Source organism: Taurulus bubalis (genome assembly GCF_910589615.1).
Source record: "Taurulus bubalis genome assembly, chromosome: 16".
NCBI classification, from domain to species: Eukaryota; Metazoa; Chordata; class Actinopteri; order Perciformes; family Cottidae; genus Taurulus; species Taurulus bubalis.
In genome coordinates this window covers 7186868-7210619 of record NC_136604.1, presented here as the reverse complement: position 1 = coordinate 7210619, position 23752 = coordinate 7186868, and the positions used below count along the sequence as shown (strand labels likewise).

At 40.3% G+C, this 23752-nt stretch overlaps 2 protein-coding genes across 2 annotated transcripts; one reads left to right on the top strand and one right to left on the bottom strand.

The window, feature by feature from the left end:
- The first annotated feature begins 666 nt into the window (after positions 1-666).
- slc44a4 (solute carrier family 44 member 4) lies at positions 667-15808 on the top strand. Its single transcript, XM_079231504.1, has 22 exons — positions 667-766; positions 6684-6732; positions 6924-6997; positions 8654-8732; positions 8814-8913; positions 9060-9191; positions 9333-9393; positions 9673-9793; positions 10244-10327; positions 10542-10654; positions 10966-11088; positions 11749-11848; positions 12055-12147; positions 12333-12435; positions 12781-13040; positions 13368-13462; positions 13677-13780; positions 13915-13988; positions 14120-14190; positions 14547-14641; positions 14738-14822; positions 15198-15808. The coding sequence occupies exons 1-22, from the start codon at positions 727-729 to the stop codon at positions 15314-15316; spliced, it is 2175 nt and encodes a 724-aa protein (XP_079087630.1). The 5' UTR covers positions 667-726; the 3' UTR covers positions 15317-15808.
- A 603-nt stretch (positions 15809-16411) lies between these two features.
- rnf5 (ring finger protein 5) lies at positions 16412-23578 on the bottom strand. The gene is made up of 6 exons (XM_079231882.1): positions 23362-23578; positions 19946-19964; positions 19193-19305; positions 19039-19096; positions 18814-18925; positions 16412-18408 (listed from the first exon to the last, which is right to left on the bottom strand). Exons 1-6 carry the CDS (start codon positions 23571-23573, stop codon positions 18290-18292), a joined length of 633 nt encoding a protein of 210 aa, XP_079088008.1. The 5' UTR covers positions 23574-23578; the 3' UTR covers positions 16412-18289.
- Positions 23579-23752: the final 174 nt, after the last annotated feature.

The following is a 23752-nucleotide window of genomic DNA, read 5'->3' as shown; positions in this document are numbered from 1 at the left end:
CATTTTATCACAGAGCCCGCCTATGGGTTGGGGCCTCAGGATCATAATACTGGTGTCACCTTAAAGCCCCAATAATTTCATAATATATTACGACCCCCTGATAAGTCTGTGGAAGTGGTGGAAGAAGTATTTGCAGCTTGTACTTAAATAAAAGTAACAATATAACAGTATTCTGTTATGTGGACTAATGTTCAAAATCGTATTTAAGTGTTGTATTACATTACTGTATTATAGTGATTGATTCAATAATGTGTACATCACTTGGATGTTCCAGCTGGTAAAGTTGTAATAAGAAGTTTGTAATACTAATCTAAATCTACAAATTAGCCTACGAAAAGTGTCAAATAAATGTAGTGGGTAGTATATTTGCATCGAAAAGGTACAACCTCAAAATTAAACCTATAACCACAGTTGGCAGTTTTGTTACATTCTCACGTTTTTTAGATTCAAATCAGAGTGATTGCTCCTTTCACGAAACAATCTTTGATAGCGCGTGCAGGTGCGCATCCCTCTGCAGGTGCGCTCGTGTCGTCACTGCCTAGTTACAAGTGCCAGGAAGAAAAAGATTTCCAAACTTAGTTACCATGGCCGCTCTGACACGGCGCAGCTCATTTTAGACCCACTTTTAGCTTTTTGTAAGAAGGTTTAACGGTAACGTTGAGCAAAAGGAAGCTGAGTTTTATAAATCGAGGAAGACAAAGGCGGAGGTCCGGTTGAGGCGGAGACATGGGGAAAAAACAGGAGACGAACGAGGGTTCCGAGTACGGTGAGTGGACATCACCCACTAGATAGCTCCTCACAGGGCAACAAAACTAACGTTAAGCTCACGTAAACTAACGTTAAGACTATTCTCTTAGTCGAGAGTGTTCACACCAGATTAGTCCTCATTTAAATCCAGCTACTGCACTCAGCGTCACTGTTTATGAGTCAAATAATGCCGAAGAGGCCACACGTAGGCCTGTCGACCATTATCCTCAACGAACATGGTTTATTATCAATGTATTTCATTATGTCATAACCAGAGGTGTCAAGTAACGAAGTACAAATACTTCGTTACCTTACTTAAGTAGAAATTTTGGGTATCTATACTTTACTGGAGTATTTATTTTTCAGACGACTTTTTACTTCTACTCCTTACATTTTCACGCAAATATCTGTACTTTCTACTCCCTACATTTTAAAAATAGCCTCGTTACTATTTCATTTTGGTTTGTTTTCACTCCGGCTTGTCATCGTTCAAAAACACACACACAAAACCTCTCCCCCCTGTTGCCCACAGATACGTGCGCGCGCACACAGGTGAGCGCTGAGCACACGCACCAGCGGACAGAGAGCGTCGAAAAATATGTCGCGTGAAAAGTAGACCGCTATATCTGCGTTTTAAACGCTCCCAGGGTGAAGATGCAACAGCAGCTCTCATGTCAGGAGCAACCGGAGTTCTGCTCGCACCGGAGCAGCTCTCTGAACCCGGAGCAGCTCTCTGAACCCGGAGCAGCTCTCTGAACTGTCACTGCAGCCACTAATACTGATACAACGTGATGGCTCACATATCTGCACTCATTCTGTTTTGTTTGGCAATTTTTTTTTTTAACGCTTGTTGTTTTCCACAATGAGCTATTTAGTAGTAACTAAATATGAGTATTTTTTTGCACAGATAGAACTTACACAAAACATTGTCTGATGGGGCAATCTGATTTACTTGAAAGTGATTGCAATTTTCTTTATTCGTTTTTTTATAAAAGCACAGATGAGTCACACAATTATGTTATTTACAGAAAAAGTTTGAGAACCACAGCTTTAAGTGTTTGTGCCACCGCCTATTTTGCACTATTACAATACTTATAGGCAACTAGTTATCATGTCTTTCGCTCCATGAAACACATGTTAATGCTCAGTAGTACACATATGGTACTTTAATGTATTTGCATTGTAATAAAATGTGATCATTTTAAATGGGCATATATGCAGCTGAAACGGGTAGTCTAGTGCATCCCACACTCAACATACCATTTTAAAACATTATAGTCATTATAGCCTTTATAAAAATGATTGTTTTGGGGGGAGGTGGGGTAGTGCACTATAGGCCCCTGAGACGTGGCTTTGTCCTTAATGGCAAAAAAAAACATTCCCCTTACATTACTTTTACTTTTATACTTTTAAGTAGTTTTTAAACCAGTACTTTTACACTTTTACTTGAGTTGATACTTCAACTTTTACAGAAGTATTTTTAAACCCTTGTATCTATACTTCTACTTGAGTAATGAATGTGAATACTTTTGACACCTCTGGTCATAACATATGTATAGCGCAGCCAAAACATGCCAGACATTTGACCTACAGAAGAGGAAATGTTTAAGATGAGTAGGAAGCTTTGAGTTGCCTGACACGTAATTTTAGAGGATTACATATTTTGTACTTATTATTATGACATTTATTTTCTAGTTTTTTTTCTAGTTTTTCACATTACATTAGCTGACGCTTTTATCCAAAGTGACTTACAGTAAGTGTATTCAACCATGAGTACAAACTCAGAACAACAACAATCAAGAAAGTACAATTTCTTCAAGAAAGGTAAACTACAAAGTGCTATAAGTAAATGTCACTTAAGTGCCACTTTCACCACTTCAGGTCACTAAGAACCCTTCAAATAACATACAAAAAAACCTTTTGGTTTAGTTGCTCGTAATTACTTTCCAAAACCATAATTTCGACCTGGGATGACGACATGACGCATGTGATAAGTACACATTGATTGCTTTTTAGGGGTCACAAGTCAGAAAGGGTTGGGAAATGAACCACACTGTCAACTGAGCACGTTCTTATCATGAAACATAGTGCAACGTTGCTTTGTTGTGGCTAAAATAATTATGCGCTGAATAAAGAAATGGTGGCAGTCCGCTTGTAATAAAGACGGTCTTGTGAAGACGTTTTACTTTATTTTGTGAGGTAATAATTTTAGCTATTCAGATATCATACTAGTCCTAATCTCATTTGGTAACTGCTTTTATGATGTTATAGTAGAAAAGAAAAGATAGACAATTGTGAAACTAGAATCTGAGTATTTTCGTTACCTTTGCTTAAAAAAAACAAAGATTTATAAAAGTAGTAAGATTCATTTTCTGTCATCATCTAATCAACTGATGGATTCAGCTGTAATCAATGTATCTTCCAACTTCTTTATCTATTAATTGTTTGCTCTATAACATGCAATATAATGGTTAAAATTGCCCATCACAAGGTGAAATAGTTTGGACCAAACAGTCCAAAAGCCACAGATATTTAATTGACAATAATATAAAAAACGAGGCGGGAATCCAAACCTATTCTTGCTTGAAAAGAATAAATGATTTTTTGATAACCACAATAGTTGCAGATTGCTCTTCTGCCGATTAACTACTTGTGTCAACTTGAATACAAATCAGAGTCTGAATGGCTGTTTTTGTGATGGAGACAAACTGGAAGAGAACTACAGTATCGTAAAAGACTCGGACGAGAAAGTTGTATTTTAAATACTATTTCAAAAAACATTTCAAAGTTGTCTCGTCATCTGCTGTCACGTGTACAGCAGATGTATGTTTCACTGTATCCTGTTTACTCTTCGTGGTATTTGATACATCGATAAAGTCTCGAGTCTATTGACAGTCTGGGAGGTTTTGCAAAGACCACAGTAAACAAACTCTCCCTAAAGGTAAATATCTAATTTGATGTCTCTTCAAATAGCTTATGAAAACATCATAGGACACGGCAGAGTAGATGACAACAGAAGAGGCGCACACAAGTGTCGGAGCCGACACTTTACTGATCTTGGTGACACCCTCTGTTAACAACAAAAAAGCCTAAACACCATTCACTCATCACCATTTATAATTGTTATTCTACTTCCTGCTAGTTCCCCATGGTCGTGCCAGCCTTCGTTAGGAAGTAGAACGCCTTCTCTTTAACACAACAAAGACTGACTGTTCTGGCCAAATTAAGTTTGTCCCTTTTATTGTACAACCTGGGCATTGTTCTTGTTTAGAGCAGTTCCACATTTCAAATGCAACCTGTTTTAAAAATGTGAAGACACTCTGTGTTTGGAAATGAGTGACTTCCGAGGGTTTGTTGCTGCAAATCATTGACCATAAAGTTTGTTAAAGCTGCTTGAGGCAGCAAGGGGAAGAGACTCGCGTCTCATTTAAAATCACAAGCTAGTTAATGTTGCTATTTATCTGTTTTTTGAAAGTTCATCACACATAAACAAAATATTCTTTCTATGTAATGTTAGGTTTGAATTAAAGATATATTGTACAAAGATATATATTTTTCAAACTGATGAACTAAATTTGATTCATTAACAGACACCTGCAGATTCAGCAACTCTCTTCATTAGAACTGAAACAAAAATTAATCTGTATTTGGTGACTGATTAGTGGTTAACAGCTGAGTGGCATTTGTCAAGCAAAACCATCAAACATTTGATGTATTCCCGACTTCACAAATGTGAAGAATTAACGCTTCTCTCCATCATATATTAAACTGAACATGGTTGGATTTTGCACTGTTAGATTTTGTGCTCTTTTGTCATTGATCTATTTCCTCTTTTGAATATTTCTAAAAATAACAACTCCTTTCTGCTGCTGTCATGGTTGTGACGTGTTCAAAAAGTATTCAAAAGCCACTTACCACTTTCAACAATTAAATCAATCACACTTTTAAATGTATTTACCTCCCTTTCCCGTCATATTTTACACTTTTATTTAACGATCGCTCCTTTGCTTCCTTTCTTTTCCCCTTGAATAGTCCCATGGGATAGTTCATTGGTAGCAGGTTACCAATTAACCTGGTGGCTTGTATAAAAAACCCACACGATACAATATTATGACCTCGTTATATAAGGTATATAAAAATCTCGTTGGTTGCCCCACATGACGCATGTTTTGAGTCACTGTTGATTCACCGACTTCAACAAAGTAAAGTAAAATAAGAGAAGCCTTCCCTCTTCAGTCAAGGTCAAGTGATGGCCCTCTTACAACGCGTAGATTCGAAAGGTCTAAAGGTTTAAAACTTTCCTCCAGCATTTTACGAGAGCATAAAAACTTAAATGTCCCTTTTCACTGTCACACAGAGTCACAGTTAGCCATTCACTCCAGACACACAGACCTATCCAAGCAGAGCTGAAATCTGACACTCGCGGCATGACAAAAGGCCGATGAACAGGTTTATTTGATGAGAACATTGTTCCTCTTATATTCACACATGAGGGTTTAGGAAACAACACAGAGGCGTTGATGTGGATTGAGATCTGTGGTCTGTCAAACGCATGCTTCTTTGTGGGGCTTTGTGTCTATTGACCTGCACTTGTTGTTTACAAAAGATCCATAACAGATATTACTGTTGAACGTTTAGTTAGAGGAGAGCCCATCTTATCTAAGCTGTGGAATTTCTGCTTCACTGCACCACGTTTTTTATTTATTTTCCTGGCCTCAGTGTCAAAGTTTGCGAAAGCCCCACTGTGAATGTGTGTTTAGGCGACTGAAAAGATACAAACCTACTGCATCCTGTTTGTATATTTGCATCCTACTCGGCAGTCCTGGCACAAGAGCGCGCTCGCTGCGTTCTCCATTCACCCCACTTCAAATTACTGCCAGTGGAGATCATTTAGCTTGAGCTAATAGGAGAAATGGTTACAGTGAGCTGCCCATCAAAATGTCCATCACCTGCAGACCAATCAAATGTAGAGAGCACGTTAGTATTTGCGTGTATCCGATGGGAATCCAACACGTAACCAAATTAGCACCTGCACACCTTTTTTTCATCAGGTCGTAATTTCAGGCTCTTAATCACAACATTTGACCACTGTCAGTTTTCTATTAGTATTGGAGCACAGAAATTCAGAAATGCCGTGTTGTCAATTGTTGTATTATCAACCTGACGCCTTCCAAAAGGTGTCTGCATATGACACACTCCAAGCAGCCCATTGTGTATTTCCTGCCCGACTGGATAATGCAAAAGAGGCTAATTGAGGCTGTCATTATAGGAAGGCTTTCAGTTGAGATCTCCTCAAACAAGTTTTCTGTTTTGGTCAAACACAAAAGACAGACTTTAAATTCAAATTATATTCAAATCAGCTTGAACTGCAAGCATCAGTGCTGAGCCTCAACTCCGATCCTTTCCTCTGCACTCTCAGCACATGAAGGAGCTAACGTGAACAAACTCCTCTTTAGTTCATATGGAAAGCAGCTTGTTGAACGACATGAACGACACCCATTTCATTTCATTGTTTGTTCTGGCTGGCCGTCTCTCCCTCTCCTGTTCCAGGAAACAACCATGAGAAATTTCTTTCCTGTTCTGCTCATTTTATTGTAAATTAACTGTGAGTTACCATCCCATAAAAAAAATAGAAGACTCTTCCTCCTGTCTCTAAAAGTATTTCCTCGTTCACTTGCACCGTAACTCATTAACTCTTAGTGAGCAAAATGAACAAAAATTACATTTTCTCACGCACACTAACTTCCCCGTATCCCGTAGGTACAGCACTCAGCAGTGCGTTTCCTTGAGGGGGAATTGCAGATCAAGTGACATTTATAAAAGCGAGATAAACTAATGTGTACTTAATCTGAAATCAAACACACTGCTTATGACGGCGTACCAGTCGGTGACTCATGTACTCTGTATTAAAAGCCAATGTCGTTTTCTTTTCCCAGGAGAACCTGCTCAGTTTGACCCAACATTCAATGGACCCATAAAGAAAAGGTGAATATGTCTCATGAACTACTGTCTGTTTCCCACCAACTAACTCCTTTTTAATCCCAAATCATCCACACTCTGTGTTTGCCAAGTTTCTGTTGACTGATAGAATCACATTTGTCACCACAGAGGCAAACGTCAAAGCAACGCTCAGCCTGCTCACTTTAACCTGTTGCTGTCTCTCTTTTCTTCATCAGAGGATGCACTGATATAATCTGCTGTGTCCTGTTTATGGCCGTCATCCTCGGCTACATAGCAGTCGGGATTTTAGGTGAGAAATGCGTTAAATCATTTCCTTGCTGGAAGTAATATGAAAAGATTGATTCTCCTCTCTCGTGTCAATCCGTTGTTTAGGAAACTAAGCTCAACACCAAAATAGGGAACAGGAGAAGACAGCTAGCCAACAAAATTCACTGATCAGCTCCTCTAATGTCACAAATGATCACATTTTATCTGGTTTGTTTTTATACATGACAAAAACTAAAGTGTAAAGACGACAGCTCGTGGTTTCACCACAATGACTTCCTGGATTTATGAGCTTCAGATCCTAACTAGCAAAGTAACAACGCCGTTACAACTGTCAAAGTTTCAAAATCCGGTTGCTCAATTAAAATCTCAGAAATAGACTGTTTGTGTGTGTCTCTGACCTCCCACACTAAGACTAGCTTGACGCATCCAATGGATGCTTATCAGCATCACTGCCTCAAAAGATTTGGATTTGGTTTCTTATATTAACCCCTTTTGTGCTGCATCTCCAGCACTCCACCGTCGGGCCAGAGATAACACAACGCTTTCTGTGTTTGTTTGTTTCCTCTCTTCCCTTTCACGGAATTCATCTATACTGATTCTCAATACTTATACTTTGATTGATCATCATCAACAATACATTTTTATTGCGTACGAACAGCTGAACATCCTGTCAGCGGCTTTGTATTGCCCCGTCATCAAACTCATTCCAACACTCCAACCCTCTCTCTTATCTAGAGTCAACACACGGGCCTGATAAGTAATATGTGTCAGTGGCTGAGTGTGTCACGAATAATCATTTCCTTCTTTTAATGGAGGCCGGTCAAAAGCATTGGTTAGCCCAGGTTAATTTGTTGTAGTACTGAAGTAGAGAAATGTACTGGCCAGTGTTGATACAAAAGGGCTGCATTTATTCCTTTTGTAGCAAAATATTCTACTAGATATACAAGAAAGAGCTGTGTGTGCTTCGCTCAAATGAAGAATCAATACAAGTACATTGACATACCGTAATACATTATGCTTTTGTCTACTACGACTTGTGCGATCAAACCAAACTCCGTAGGAACAAGAGGGATGATAATCAAAACTCTAAAGTGCATCCCGTCAGGCTTTTGTGCCCGCTTGTGATTGGGCTCTTCCGCTGCTGGTGTTAATGCATTGATGTAACTATCACCCACCGAAACCCCTTCATGTCCGCTCATTACTCAATATCTCATTCAGTAACCACAATTTACGTTCTAGCAAATGCATCAGTCAAAATACATCAGTCTGGTCATTCGTAAAGTGGCCTTGCCTTCTTGGCCAGATCGTCTTGGTCATTATGAATGAGAATTAGCTCTTAATTGACTTATTTGGTTCCATAAAGGTAAAAAAACAAACATATTTTGTGACCTGAAAGGGACATTTTAGCTCTATTACCATTGCAAATGCTATTACAATTGTCACCACGGTCAAGGCAGTAACATAAGTGATTTGTGACCCAATCTAAACATAAGGCTGTTCAAATGTTTGGTCTACAAGTTGATAAAGAATGATAAAAACGTTAATGCAGCATTACTACAGTGCCGAACATGAAATGGACATGATGGAGGCTGATTAACTTTATATATATTTTGTGTGTGTGTGTGTCCGTGTGTGTGTGTGTCCGTGTGTGTGTCCGTGTGTGTGTCCGTACCATCAGCTTGGCTCTTTGGAGATCCAAGACATGTTCTTTATCCAAGAAACACAACCGGATCGTTCTGTGGCATTGGACCAAATGAGTAATTCAATCTCTCGCCTTTTCAAACATTATTTTTGTACATGTACTACATATAATGAATATGCATTCTTCTCTCCCTCAGAGGCCGACCCAACTTGTTCTACTTTGACATCCTCAAATGTGCCACATCTGTTAACGTTATGGCAACTGCCCTCAATGGTTTTCAGTGTCCAACCACACAGGTAGAGAAGGCTGCTTGGTTTTTGTTGTTTCTAAATCTACGAGACTGCTAATCCTACTTTACGGGACTGCTAATCCTACTTTACGGGACTGCTAATCCTACTTTTCCAGTGTCCCAGAAATAATCATCTTTTTTTGTTACTTATAGGTGTGCGTGGAAAGCTGTCCCAATGAGTTTTGGGCTGTGGGAATATCGTCATATTTTCCACTCGTGAAACCAGCAGACGTGTTCAATCAAAGCCTCTGCGTGCCGTCCATAGACCTGAAAACCACTGTGAAGGTACGTTTTGTTACCGCGCGTAAACGTTGTGTGTCTCACTCTCCCTGAAAGTTGCTAAATGTGACATTTGTTTTGATTTCTTATACAAAAGGACATATTGTAGTTTTATGAAATATTGTCTGCATTATAATCTTTTTTCAGAGTGTTCAAGAAATTGTGAATAGGGAGCTGTGTCCTTTCTTCTACATGCCCACGATCTCTGGTGGGTGAAAGCGCTCCTATACACTCATATTCATATACATGTTATGTCTGATGATACATGTTCCCTGCAGTGAAGGCTGGTTGTGAGTTTTATAGCAGCTGCTTGTTTAATATGAGTGTGGGTTTAACTTCTAATGTACGGCTGTTATTTTCAATAACATTCCATTTTCCAAGTATATGTAAATGGTTGATGATTTGTGATCCTAAGTATATTAGAGAGATTTTGTACTGAAGTATAATTGAACTAATTTCAAGCTGACTTCATTTCCCCCACCGTCAGTGCTGGGTAGATGTTTGCCCGACATCACGGCACTGGGGAGCATCCCTTCAGACTTTGACAATATTCCCGGATTACCCTCCTCAGTCAATGACACAATCAACCAAATCAGTAGCGGCACTGGGTAAGATATAGCACCTGCTCTTGAATCAAAGATAAAACACACACACACACACACACACACACACACACACACACACACACACACACACACACACACACACACACACACACACACATTCTCTATAATAACCCTGTTTCTTTTTCCTCTTCATCATCATCACCAGCTCAGGGTCAATGGCTACGTGAGTTTTTGTGTTGATCTTTAGTGTAGCAGCTGGTAGTAGCCTTAGTGGTAGTTGCCTTAGTTGCCACATATTCACCACTTCACCACTTCACCACACCGCACGAGCCTTTATTTACCACTACATTGCATTTTGTAGCTTCCAACAGGCGCTGCAGATATGTATTGAATGATCTGTTTTCATTGTTTATCCGTTTTTATTAACACATTGGTCAGTTTTTTCTGAGAACGGTCACCAACGCAGCTTGTCCTTGTTTTTGTCTTCAATAGGGACATTGTGAATGGCTTCAATGCCAAGGAGATTGGCGTCCGCATCTTTGAGGATTTTGCGTCGTCATGGCCATGGATCCTTGTGTGAGTTGCCTTGCCGAACTCCACCACACACACACTGCCACCTATTGGCAGAAATACAGATAGAATTTACTCTTGAGATTATTGTGAACTTTTGATGCTATCAAATAAGTATTTTATATGTCGTACAACTTCATCCTTTTGATATTCAACCTTTAAAACAAATCTTCTTCTTTTTTGTTTTCTGTCTTCCTAACTGTTTCCTCTCCCCTCTCAGTGGTCTGCTAATAGCCATGGTGGTCAGTATGCTGTTCCTGTTGCTGTTGAGATTCACTGCTCCAGTGATGGTGTGGGTGCTCATCATAGGAGTCCTGGGTGCTGGGGCATATGGTAAACAAATAAACCGGAGCAGTTTTCAGGGAAAGGTGGAATTGAGAGGCCTCAGACTGGATAAAGAACTTTCCTCATTAGAAGCTAGGTCATGAATGCAACGCTGTTTTTGCAGTCGAGGCAACCACAATTTTATTGCGTACTTGTGCTGGTCCCGAGTTTAACATCACTTATGAAGGAGTGAAGCTCAAAAGTTACCATGTATGTACTGGTCCTGAACACAAAGTCAATAAGTGCAGTTTATTTGTTATGAGAAGATTATATGTTCCTCTATATGTAGCCTCTGAGTTGTTGGAGTGTTTCTCTTGTAGGTATATGGCACTGCTACTGGGAATATGATAACTACAAGCAAGCCTCTGCCACCATCACGGACATTGGTTTCAGCACCAACTTCAACGTTTACCTGCAAGTCCAAGAGACCTGGCTGGCCTTCTGTGAGTCACAAACATCACAAAGCCTTTCTCACATTGGGGGATAAGTCTAGTCTTTGTACTTGAGTTTTTAGTGGCAATGGCAATACACGTGTCATAACATGTATTGGCCATGTTTTGACATTGCAGCTTTTACTCAAATACCAGTAGAGAGGAAATGAGAGGTATAAAAGGGAGATAACTAATAGCATCATAAATACTGAACCACATCCAAAAATAAATGCAATAAAACCCTTGTTGGTATACACACGAGTCACATGTCATGTTTATAACACCAATTGAATTATAACATTGTGTAATGCGTTTGATAAATGATAACACTGATTTAAGGGCTATTTTTCGCCAGAGCTGTAATTGTAGATTCACGTTGGATATTTGTCATTCTTAAGTAGCATTTGCGTCCTTCCTGTCACTCTTTAATCACGTTCAACTGGTGCAATATAAATACATTTAAATACTTTTTTTATATACTTTTTATTCCGTCTGTATATTTAATATTGCTATTGTATTCTTCTTACTGTTTTACTTACTATTTTACTGTTCATTTATATTACTTGATTTTATTTACTTTGTGTCTCTTGTGTGCACTGCTGCTGTAATCCTGCAATTTCCCCACTGCGGGACTAATAAAGGATTATTTTATTTTATCTTATCTTTTCTCAGTGATCATCATATCTGTGGCGGAGGGGATAATTCTCCTGACCATCATCTTCTTGCGGACAAGGATCCTCATAGCCATCGCTCTAATCCAGGAGTCCAGCAAGTTAGTCCTGATGTCATACATTACATCTCATTCATGACGCCACCTAATACAAACCCATGCCTGTTCCTAATCTTAAAGGGAATTTATTTACAGCTTTATCTAATCCATGTTTCATTTATTATCATCATCCTTTTTTGTAATCTTTCCTTGGAAGAGTGCATGTGGCCTTGGCATGACCTTGTAATGTGTGTGTTCATATACCACAGGGCAATCAGTCACATGATGTCCTCTATGCTGTACCCTTTGGTCACCTTTGTTCTCCTGCTGGTGTGTGTTGCTTACTGGGCCACCACTGCTTTGTATCCTTTCATGTTATGTATGCACGTGTGTATGTGTCTTCATGCATGTTGTTAATTACACAGTGCAGTTTTAGATTATAGTGAGACTGTTTATGAGATGACTGTATCACCCACTGTGTGTTTATTTGTTTTACTCCACAATCCCTTCCAGAGAATCTGTTCTTTGCTTAAACTGATGAATGTAGATATTTGGCCACTTCGGGAGGCCCAATCTACAAAGTGGTGGCTCTAAACTCCACGATTGACGACTGCATGAGTATCAATGGCACTGTGAACTGTGACCCTGAGGTGAGTGGGCAGGATGGGAACTCAGTGTGGATAAACATTGTGACCTGCAGTGAAAACGTCTCACACATTTTCCATTTGGTTGAATAAGCCAGTAGAAGGAATTTGCTGTCAGGTTTCAAATCACCAGTTACACAACTATACCAATATAAAAAATGTTTCCCTTGTAAAACTAAATTACCAGCCATCTAGAAAAGGTAAATATAACACATTCACTCACCAGAAACAAGGTCTGATATGATTAAAAAGTCATACTGTTGATGCTCAGACGCATCATTCACACACCCTTTGCCCGCACTGCCCCTTCTTACTTTCTGGTTCGTTCCTTCTCCCGTCTCCCCCTCTCAGAACTTCAACTCGTCTGACTACCCAGGCTGCCCCTTAACCAGCTGCATCTTCGTCAAGTACAACGACGAGGGTCTGTTCCAGAGGAACCTCTTCAACCTGCAGATATACAACGCTGTGGCTTTCCTCTGGTGTGTCAACTTCGTCATCGCCTTGGGGCAGTGTACGCTTGCGGGTGCCTTTGCCTCCTACTATTGGGCCTTCACCAAACCACATGACATCCCCACGTTTCCACTGAGCGCTAGCTTTATACGCTCTATCAGGTAGGTTAATGAGCTGCTGTTACAGTGGTTACACTCCTGCAAGAACACATGTATCCATCAATGTCAAAAATGTCCCAAAAAACTGAATTCTGCATTCCCAAAGTATCGTCCAGTAATTTTACTGACATGATCACATTATATCCCACAGAGGGTTGTGGAGAAGGGAAGCTTTTTATTTTACCTTAAAGTTAATATTAATATTACATCACAGGACATACTGGCGGACTGCAGTTCCCCTCTCTGGCTTCTAGAGGACGCATTTGACCTGCACATAACCGTTGCAGACCTCTGCCCGGCAGTCAGACATTATCGTTTTGTTCATTTCAGGTACCATGTGGGCTCCTTGGCATTTGGTGCTTTGATCCTGACCCTAGTGCAGATAGCCAGGGTGATTCTGGAGTACATTGACCACAAAACGAGAGGTACAGCTGACATAATCTCATCTTATATTCACTGTCTGTGTTACTTGAATGAATACTGAACATATTCTCACTGCTTGGTTTATTTTTGTGCTTCAGTTTAAATAAGTCCTAATCTTGGCAACAAGTCAAATGTATACTTCATGGGAATGTATTAAAGTTAATGGCGTCCAACAAATGACGGGCTACTGAACATGTTTTGGTTGTCTGTCTCCAGCGGCACAGAATCCATGTGCACGTTTCATCTTGTGCTGCATGAAGTGCTGCCTCTGGTGTCTGGAGAAGTTCCTCAAGTTCCTCAACAGGAACGCGTACATCATGGTAAGCACAACACATTATTGCACAGCTGTTGGTCTCTCTTTATGACGCTATCAAAGGGGAAACAAACATGCTTTGCAAAAGATTGAAATTGGGCTTATTCTACTGAATATTAAACCATTTTGTTTTCTCAACAGATTGCAATTTATGGGAAAAACTTCTGCGTCTCAGCCAAAAATGCTTTCCTGCTGCTCATGAGAAATGTAGTGAGGTTTGTGGTGAAGTCTTGTGTTTTCAATGCCAGCTGGCTCCATTTCTGTCTGACCTGTTCCCAACAATGAAAACATTTGCATGTGTTTGAGCGACTCTATTTTCCCCGACTCTGACTGCGTGTCCCCTCAGGGTCGTGGTGCTCGATAAAGTGACGGACCTGCTGCTGTTCTTCGGGAAGCTCCTGGTGGTCGCAGGAGTAGGTAAGGATGCCGCTCTGTGTTGGGGCCGGGTTAAAAAAAGTGTATGCGTTCAGAGCGGCCTCGATGGAAGTCGGCATGGAGATCCTTCCGTCAGGGAGGTTGTCACAATACTGTTTAAATTTGGGGATTACTGCGCACATTTTCACAGTCTTTTGTTGAAGACACTTAGTGGTACAACTTGGATGTACACATGTTGTAGAGCAGACACACATAGTTGTGTGACAACGTTCAAAACCCTGTCTCTATCTTACCTCAATACGAAATAAAAAGAATGTATTCATAAAGATGTGTTCTTAATACAGCAGATGAATGCATCAGGAAAGAGAGGAGACACTGAAATCTCAATCTTGTTTCAGGCATATTGTCCTTCTTCTTCTTCTCTGGACGGATATTGCTACCGGGCAAAACTTTCCGCACTGAAACCCTCAACTACTACTGGATGCCAATTATTGTAAGTTCCAGATGGTTCTTCTCCATTTTTAATAGTATCAAAGTTTGTTCTTAGTCTTATCTTTTTTCTCCACATCTGTTTTTGTTTGTTTTGTAGACAGTGGTGTTTGGCAGCTACCTCATAGCTCATGGATTCTTCAGTGTGTACAACATGTGTGTGGACACACTCTTCCTCTGCTTCTGTGAGTAGATGTTTACAGTCTGCTGAGCCTGGCCCATTCACGTTATTGACCCAGAAATACTACCAACACGAGGACCAGATTGTTGAACACGCAAACGTACTCAAATAATGTTCAGTTAATTTTAAACATTTAAAGCTAAGACGCTACACACCTAACTTGGATAATTAAAATATATATATATATATATATATATATATATATATATATATATGTATATATATATGTATATATATATATATATATATATATATATATATATATATATATATATATATATATATATATATATATATATATATATATATATATATATATATATATAACAATACAAGCAGACATGGACAGTTTTCATCATTTAATTTCTCTTTCTCACAGTGGAGGACTTGGAGCGTAACGATGGGTCTCAGCAGAAGCCGTACTATATGTCCAAAAACCTCATGAAGATCCTCAACAAATCCAACAAAGCACCAAAAAAGGGAAAAGGGAAGGACTGAACATCGTTTTACGCCTTAAACACTGCCGTTTTATTCAGGATTTCTACATTTCCGTCTTTCTCCGATCCTTTTAACACTTTACACAAGTTATTCGCTAATTTTGCACTTTTGAATTCCTATTGTTTTACTGTATATGTGCATTTAGTATTAATGGGTGTACACGACAGAATGAATGAATGAATGAATGTGAATGTAGGTAATGTGACATTTTAAGTTGACTTTTCATTTGTTCAAATGATTTTTTTATTCGGCATTTTATCTTTTGATTTAACTGAAGTCCTAAAATATTTCTTCTGTTATTTGTAAACAATATTTGTGGCTTTTTTCTCTCCTCTGTAAGATGTCATTTCTATAAATTGCAAAAAGAAAGTTCTGATACGTTATATATTTTTGTATATATATAAAATATTGTTTTATAAATATAAAACATTTTTATGACCAATGTTATTGATGAACAATATTATAAACATGAATGTAAAGGACACAGCTGTCAACTACTTTTTCTCATCCTTAGTCTCCTGAACATGTCAGACATTTTGGTTGATATTATCATTTTGCAATCTTTGGGTTTTTGTTTATCTATTAGATTACCCATATGAAAAAAAATAATCAAGTATACTGATTCTTTTAAAACCTCTAATAACTGATCAAAAGAGAGTCTGACCAGTTTTTTTTTGTATCATAGATTAAATCAGTGGTTCTCAAACTTTTTCAGTCAGGCCCCACGAAATATGTTCGCCCCAACAAAATTGTAACAAAATAGTCCAACTTTTTGTGACTCCTCCATTGGTGCTTTTTCAAATAATAGAATAAAGAAAATGTAAATCCCTTTCAAGTAAATCAGATTGCTCCATCAGACAAACAACTAATAACATGTGCAATCACTTTGTTAGATCAATGCATATAAAGTTCTATCTGTGCAAAAAAATAACTAATATTTGGCAAAAAAATGACTTATTGTGGCTGCAAATAACTTGTTTTGCACTGAATATATTTTTCAGTTTGAGAACCATGGATTAAATGAACAGATGATCCACAGACCCAAGTCTTAGACATAAAAAAGCAGAAAGGGACGACACAAAACAAGTCGATGGTTTCATGAAGTTTTAATCTACATCATTTGGTTTTGCAAAACGGCTCCAATTTTAGTCCGTCGAATCGTGACCTACGTCACTTGTTTTAGTGTCGCATAAGCTTTATAATACAAAGTGTAGCTTGAACAGACAAGTATGCAAGAAATGTAACGCTCCAGCCGCCATGTCCTCCATCCCACTGAGGACCTCGGTGTCGTCTCTGACCCGGTGTGAGCCAAACACCGGGTCATTACTTCTAGTTCAGCTGCATTCTGGTGGTTTTACACATCAAAGTGTGCCTACAGGTGTTGGGGGAGAACTACCGTCTATGTCTGAAAAGTCGTATGAAGCATTCTCTCGCTCCAGACTGGGGAGTCCGGAGGTGTTGCGTTAGAAAGCAGTGAGAAGCACTTCTCGCTAGTTTAGTTGTCAAATATTAATACAAACGTGTGTCACTACAACTTTGAATCGCTCTGCTTCTAAAAGTTTTTTACGGTAAAAAGGACACTGCACCGCGTACTTTATCAGCCAGAAGAGAGCAGATATCATCATTAAATAACATGAGCAGGGAAGAACCAACTTTGCGCTCATAACATTCATTTAACGTAATAGCAGAGGTTGGCAGAAGTTATTTATTAGGTCTGCACACCTTTTCTTGAGTCAAGGGAGGAAATTAGTGAAAAACCAGGAAGAAGATAACATCTCGCTTTACAAAAGCATCTTGAGGCCTATTTTTTTATCCTTGTAGCCCTCTGTGGCTAGTCATCCACGCAGAAAACACGTAAAAACAGCTTTTACAATATTCATATATACAAATATATAATGTTTACACACTCACTCGGACACACTGACACATACAGTCAGGGAAAATAACAAACACAAAACAACTGTGACAAAGTTAATTCCTGTGAATTCTCGCTGTGCCGACCTTTTCACCTCCACGACTAATTGAAAGGATTCTCCTCGGCATCTCCCAAACGGGCCCTTTAACGGTTCACCCATCCGTGTTTGCACAGCTTTGTGAGGAAGGACACAGCGAGTGGTTAAACACCAGCACACGCGTCCATCTTTAGGACAGCTCCTTCGACAAATTACTTCACAGTGCAATGGCAGGTTTTGTTAAGACATGTGTATATATATCTATATATACACATATATATAGATATATTTAAAAAATGCATCCACCTGTGCTATGTCGCAAATTCTGGGAGCGCTTGTTCAATTCAGGACGAAACTGTAAACCGGAACATCATTTGATAACATTTTTCACCTCCCCCGCCGAAATCGCACATGACTGATCCACGACTCTTTGGCCTTTGAGGGTAAAGGTAAAGTTGCTATTGCAACAACCACGGTCTCATACCCCTCCCCCTCTTCCCTGTTTTTGAACTAAAACCTTCCACAATGTGCCTCCCTCTCGGCATCGAAGGAATAAACCAAGAGGAATGTGAAAAACCATTATCATCCACCCACCTCTTTAAAAAAGAAAAAACACCCCTTATCTTCTAATACTGTCTCCGAACCCAAACAGATGTTTTTCTGTGTGCATTTATCTACAGGTGCCAACAGGACTTATTTGGGGATTCACGCACCACAACTTTCCAGTGTTTCTTGCATAAACAAAATCAACAAAGCATGTAGGTGGGGCAGAGAACTCTAAACACAATCTGCCTTTGTCAGGAGGAGAAATCCACATATTAGTTTATGTAATGTGTATTTACTGTATTTCTTTTTTTGGGATCAAACAATGCTACGCTCGCTCCCAAGTTAGTACCTGCTAGGAAATGTAAAATGAGTGTGTGTGCGTCTGTGGCTTGAGTTTAGTGTGCGAGAGGGTTTTTTAATTATTATTATTTTGCGCTCCGCGATCCACTCGTCCGTCCGTCTCTTCAGGTCCTCATCACACGCTCAGGAGCCAGAAGAAGAAGAAGATGGCCACGAACAGGAAGAGGGAGTCTTGCCAGTTGTTGTTGCCATTGTTGAGGTTACTGTTGCCTTGTGGATCCCCTGCATACTGGTCTGACATGGAGGGAGAGATGGGTGCGACAGGTTATTACACCGGTGTCTCAGGTGAGGGTGCGTTTGCACTCTAATCTCGTCGACTGAAGGCAACAGATGTGTTCAGATGGAGCTTCTTTTTTTTTTTTTTTTTTACACTCGCTCACCAAAATAATCAAAATCATAGGGTTAGTGCTCACCAAGTTAAATTTGGGACTTTTAAGACTAGAATGCAATTTTAATTTGTTTTCACTGTCTCATCAATTGCGACACAATGAGCCCTACAATTATTCAATAAGTATTACAATTTATTGAATGCATTTATTGACATGGCTAAATTCAACTTTAGTAGGGACTTTCATGTATCACCTTAACTGGTCATCAGCTATTTAGACCAGTGAGAAAACACTGTCTTTGTGCGTTTACCTGCTCGGTTAAAGGGGTCGTTGGCGTTGAAGACTGTGGTGAAGAAGCCGAAGGGGAACGCTCCGATGCCGAAAGACATGTGAAAGCCAGTGTCCCCGAAACCCTGAAACATCTGAAAGGAAAAAAAAAAACAGATCAAGTTTGAAAAAATAAATAAAAATAGGACAAACAAAAGAAAACAGTGTATATATGAGCATACAAATCGGTGGGAGTGAACCGACTCACCCCGCCTCGACCCTCTGGCTCCGTTCTCTGTCCTGGAGGCCGTGGTGGAGTTTTTAACCTGAACAACCACACACACACACAAAGACGTCCATAATCATAAAAAGGCAACCGTGAGGCTATAAACAGACAATCCGTTCACACAGAGGCTGTGTACCGGGGATCCTCTTGGCTGGAGCTCCCTCTGCCGTACAGCGGGATGACCTTCTCTCTGCTGATGCCCGCTTTACACACAGGACACTGCTGCCTGCTGGGTCGCGTCTCCAACCACTGAGAGGAGCAACAGGGGAAGAAGAAAAGTGTCAAAATATTTGTAAAAAAAAAAATAGATAAATACTGGGTTCAGTTCAACTTCAAGAGATCAACATTAAGTACATTTCCACACATGGTTGCAATATTTTTTTCAAATTCCTACTTGGAATATATGGCACGCTTATGCCGCGACGCCGAGAGCAACGTACAGCGCGTCGGAGAGAAAGCTGCTGTAAACGGAGGCATTAAGTGCATAAGCACGTTCAATCTGCACCGGGTCAACCAACAGGTGTAGTGTCCACACTGAGGTTACGTCACAAACGCACGTCGCTTACGTTTGGGTGCTGGAGTCAAAGGGCCTTTTTCAGCAGCAGCTAGCGCACACAGGTGTTTTCACTTCCTGTGTCTGGTTAGAGACCTCCTCTCAGGAGTGTGTGGGCCGGTACAGACCTCACTGAGACATTTATTTATATATATATATATATATATATATATATATATATATATATATATATATATATATATATAAATAAAATCAATATATATATATATATATATATATATATATATATATATATATATATATATATATATATATATATATATATATATATATATATATATAAATAAAAGGTGACATAATAGAGAAAATACTCACTTGATGAAGACAGGGCCAGCTGTGGAGACAGAGACAAACAAAGGTTTAATGTGCATTCTCAAAATAGAGCGTCTCTCTTAAAATGTCAGCTGCATGCCTGGACCTTTCTGGAGCCAGTTAAAAATGAAAGAATATATATATGCAAATCATATGTATCAATCAATCTTGATGGGACCGTAAGGTTTTTTTCCTGCGGAAGCCCACCTGGCCAGAACAACCTGTTACTAACGAGGCGGCTGATTGAACTCGTCCAGGCTCCCCATCGTTAGTATTAATTGGCTCCATCTGTTGTCAGCAGTCTTGCCAGTGCGACCTGCTGCATTGTGGGAGTGCAGGATTCAGGTTTGAAGGAAAACGCCACATCGGTGAGTCTTTCTACCTCTTACACCGTTACAACTCTGTACTGCCCACAAAAATCAAACTGTCCGAAGAAATGATGAAGGCGTTAATTAGTATTGATTACTATCTGTAACTGTGGTTTAAAAAAAAAATACAAATAATAATGTATAGTGGAGAACAAAAAACAAAAGTACCACTCCAACTGAAACCCCAAAAAGGAAAGATTTGCATTTGCTGAGAATAACAGATGAACGACCGTATAGTATGTTTCTTTAACTTTTATGTGCGAGTATGATGTCTTGATAACTTAAACCTGCATCATAAATGAAACGTGTGAATAAATTAAGTTAATAAATAAAGTCTCGTTTTGCCCTCAGACCCCAGTTAGAGTTTAGCATTCCCACGAGGTGAGCAGTGCTCATACAGGATGTAGCTGGAAACTGATTTCTATGGGTTATTTTTTTTCTCTTTAAACCGTCTCTTCTGTAGAAATTCATAATATCTGACTTTGTCTTTAGAAATGCTTTTATTGCTTCCTTGAGATAAATTTCAATAGCAAAGCCACTCTGATTATGCAAGGGAACAGGCCAGACCTGTTTAACACATTTTTAGTATTTCATAACTACCGAACATGCACAAACGATAACCAAAGAGCAACAACAAAAAACACACACCGAGCACGGATCAGAGTGTACAGTCTTAAATGCAACACCAGCTACCAGATCGCTGCTGAGACTGGCATTCCTGTGGCTCCAAACCGTTGAACAAAGTTAGCACAACAACTCATTCAAGTGTGATTTAACATGTGGCCACACGTACAGCCGAGCTCTTGTGACCTAAAATTGACTGCATCATTTCTAATAAGAGGCTCAAACGTCCATTAAGGGAAGCTGACTGTAGAGTGTACGCACAGACTCCATCCAGTGACCCCCTCCCTCTACTAGAGCCGTTAAAAGTCTCATTTTCATAACATTAAAATAAGAACATAAGCCGAGCCTGGCTCGTCGTCTCGTTGCTCCCCTCTGATCCTAATCGTGCGTTTACACTCAGACTGCAGGATTGTTTCAGAGTCTGTCTGTCTGCAACCACTGTCCTACATGTTGGGAATGCCTAATCCAAAATGTACTTTGGGGTCCAAAAATAAGACTCTGTGCTGTTCTTGTATCAAATGCCATGTTCTCCAGCAAAAGGCACTTCACAAGTGTACTTGGGACCAGAACCCCCCCCCCCCCCGAGGCCGTATCATCTGATCTGTGGCCAAATAAATGGTGTCAAAGTTGGATACAAGCTGAATAGATGGATGGTTAGGCGTTTACACGATGAGGTCGTCAAAAATACAAAAATGTATGATTTATTGTTAACGGTTCCAATAGACATAAAGATCATGTATACGACATTAAGTTTCAATGTTGATCTGAAGCTGCAGCGGGTGATCCAATGTCAACACCGTCCTTGCCAATAGTTTCATCACATTACACAGAGGCGGGGGCGGGGGGGTTAACATGGCAACTAAGTTGCATCAGCTCCCCGAACGCAGCTTTAACGCAACCGCACATGTAACTGTGGTACTTTTGATGATCAATTATCAAAGAAAACGACAGTAAAAGAGTATTAGACAATATTAAGGTTCCTGCACTAATAAAAGGCCCCAGGCTGTGTGGACTTGTTACCAACAATGTATTTCCCTTCATGCCATGCAAACTGCTCCATATGCTTAGTGCAGAAATATCAGTTGTATTACTTTAAAAAAAAGGCTTATGACAAAGTCAAGCAATGTGTACATGATGATCTTATGCAGCTGAACTCATTTTGTGAGCTTCTGTGGTGTTTCCCAGAGGGTTTCTCTGCTCCTCGACACTTTATTAGATCACTGTATTAAAAACTTGCAGCAGTAGCACCCTACTACCTACTTGCTGACACTGCCAACGCCTGTTTCCAAAACCCACGCGCACCCAAACCCATCATTTCGCTCGCCGTACGCCAATAACGGGTCAAGGAAGGTTACATTTTCTCATAACTTGTACTACTGATAATACAATGCCCTTTAAATTTGACCTCTATTCCCAATCTCTTGGCTCTAATCTCCCAATAGCCTCGGCCTGGGAGCAAGCATGGCCGTCAATCAACACTCAAGAATGAGCCCTTTTAAACTCGCCACTGTGTGCGTACGTGTAGAGGTTGAGCCTTGCACAACTCTGGATTTTCAAACTGAGCTAGGTGAAGGAACTCCTAGTTAATTTGCCAACTTGGATTTCACTTGCTTTCCCTTTTTGAGTGATCTGCTGACCTATATGTACGGGACATTGTCAGTGCTCTTAGGTAGGCGAACCTAAATGAACCTAAGGCGTTTCTAAATGACCTGAAACACGCTGCATCTTTGGCATTCCTCTACTGCAATCACTTATTGGATGACGCGTCCCATCAGTGACACGGATGTCTATAAAACACAAATATTGGTTGATACACTGTCTCAATGTGTTGTCAAAGCTTCAACTATAAAGCATCATGATTTACTAGGGCGGTGGCTTACAGTCAGTCATCTTAATTAAATTGTTTTGTGTACTGAAAGAACATTGTGGCAAAGTATTTTAATTATATTTACCGACAATGACCAATGTTTGGACTGCTGTAAATGACCGAGCAAGGACCTGATCTCAAAGCTGCAAATGATCACCAGTTTTACCTGGAAAGTTAATGTGTGTCTCAGAGGGCGTGTGTGAATTGTGACCTCTGACCTACATCAAACCGTATGACCAAGCTGAGCCACTTAACTCCTCACAAGATCACTGCAGGTCTCATGTGCAATGTGCAACTGTAATGAGTGACCAGCCTCCATCCGCGACATTAGGACGGCGTCACTCATCAGTACAGCACTGACGGCGCAAGCAAACAAGCAATCTCCACCGGTGTCATCGAATGACTGTTAAAAGCGCGTTTCCGCCCGTGAAATGCATCAAAGTGACGCAAACGGAGGCCGCACAGACTGAAAGCGACACACCAGTCTGGTGGGCTGAACGGAAACAAAAACAACCACCTCCATACATCAAAACTACCCCTCCCCCAGCCTTGTTTCGTACCAGAACAAGTGGCCGCACATACTGATGACAGCGTCCCTGGCAGTGTCCAAACAAATGTTGCACTCGAAGGTGGCCCGGTCCCGCTCCGGTTCGCCCTCCCCGCTGCCGCCGCCGCCCGGCCCGTCGCGGTCGTTGCTGCTCTCCCCGGCCGGGAATCCTCCTCTGCTGGCCGGCCCGCCGTCACTCGAGGACCGGGGATCCGCGGCCGCCATAATATTTACTGCACGAGTGAGGAAGGTAGCGTCCAACCCAACCGGGCCCGACCCGTGCTATAGTTAGCTGTCTGGCGACGACAAGTGTCACCGGACCGAGGCTGCTGCATGGATATATTATGGGCTGCTGCTGCTGTCGCTCTCCTTGAAGGAGGACTTCCGCTTCCGGGAAAAACACA

What these genes read in the sequence shown, in the direction of transcription:
- slc44a4 (XM_079231504.1), top strand. Translation starts at nt 727, where the DNA reads ATGGGGAAAAAACAGGAGACGAACGAGGGTTCCGAGTACG. An exon ending in CCTGGTGGTCGCAGGAGTAG is followed by an intron (nt 14,191 to 14,546) that starts GTAAGGATGCCG and finishes ATCTTGTTTCAG; the next exon opens with GCATATTGTCCTTCTTCTTC. An exon ending in CACACTCTTCCTCTGCTTCT is followed by an intron (nt 14,823 to 15,197) that starts GTGAGTAGATGT and finishes TCTTTCTCACAG; the next exon opens with TGGAGGACTTGGAGCGTAAC.
- rnf5 (XM_079231882.1), bottom strand. Translation starts at nt 23,573, where the DNA reads ATGGCGGCCGCGGATCCCCGGTCCTCGAGTGACGGCGGGCCGGCCAGC. An exon ending in AGCCAGAGGGTCGAGGCGGG is followed by an intron (nt 18,926 to 19,038) that starts GTGAGTCGGTTC and finishes TTTTCCTTTCAG; the next exon opens with ATGTTTCAGGGTTTCGGGGA. An exon ending in CGACCCCTTTAACCGAGCAG is followed by an intron (nt 18,409 to 18,813) that starts GTAAACGCACAA and finishes CCTCCATGTCAG; the next exon opens with ACCAGTATGCAGGGGATCCA.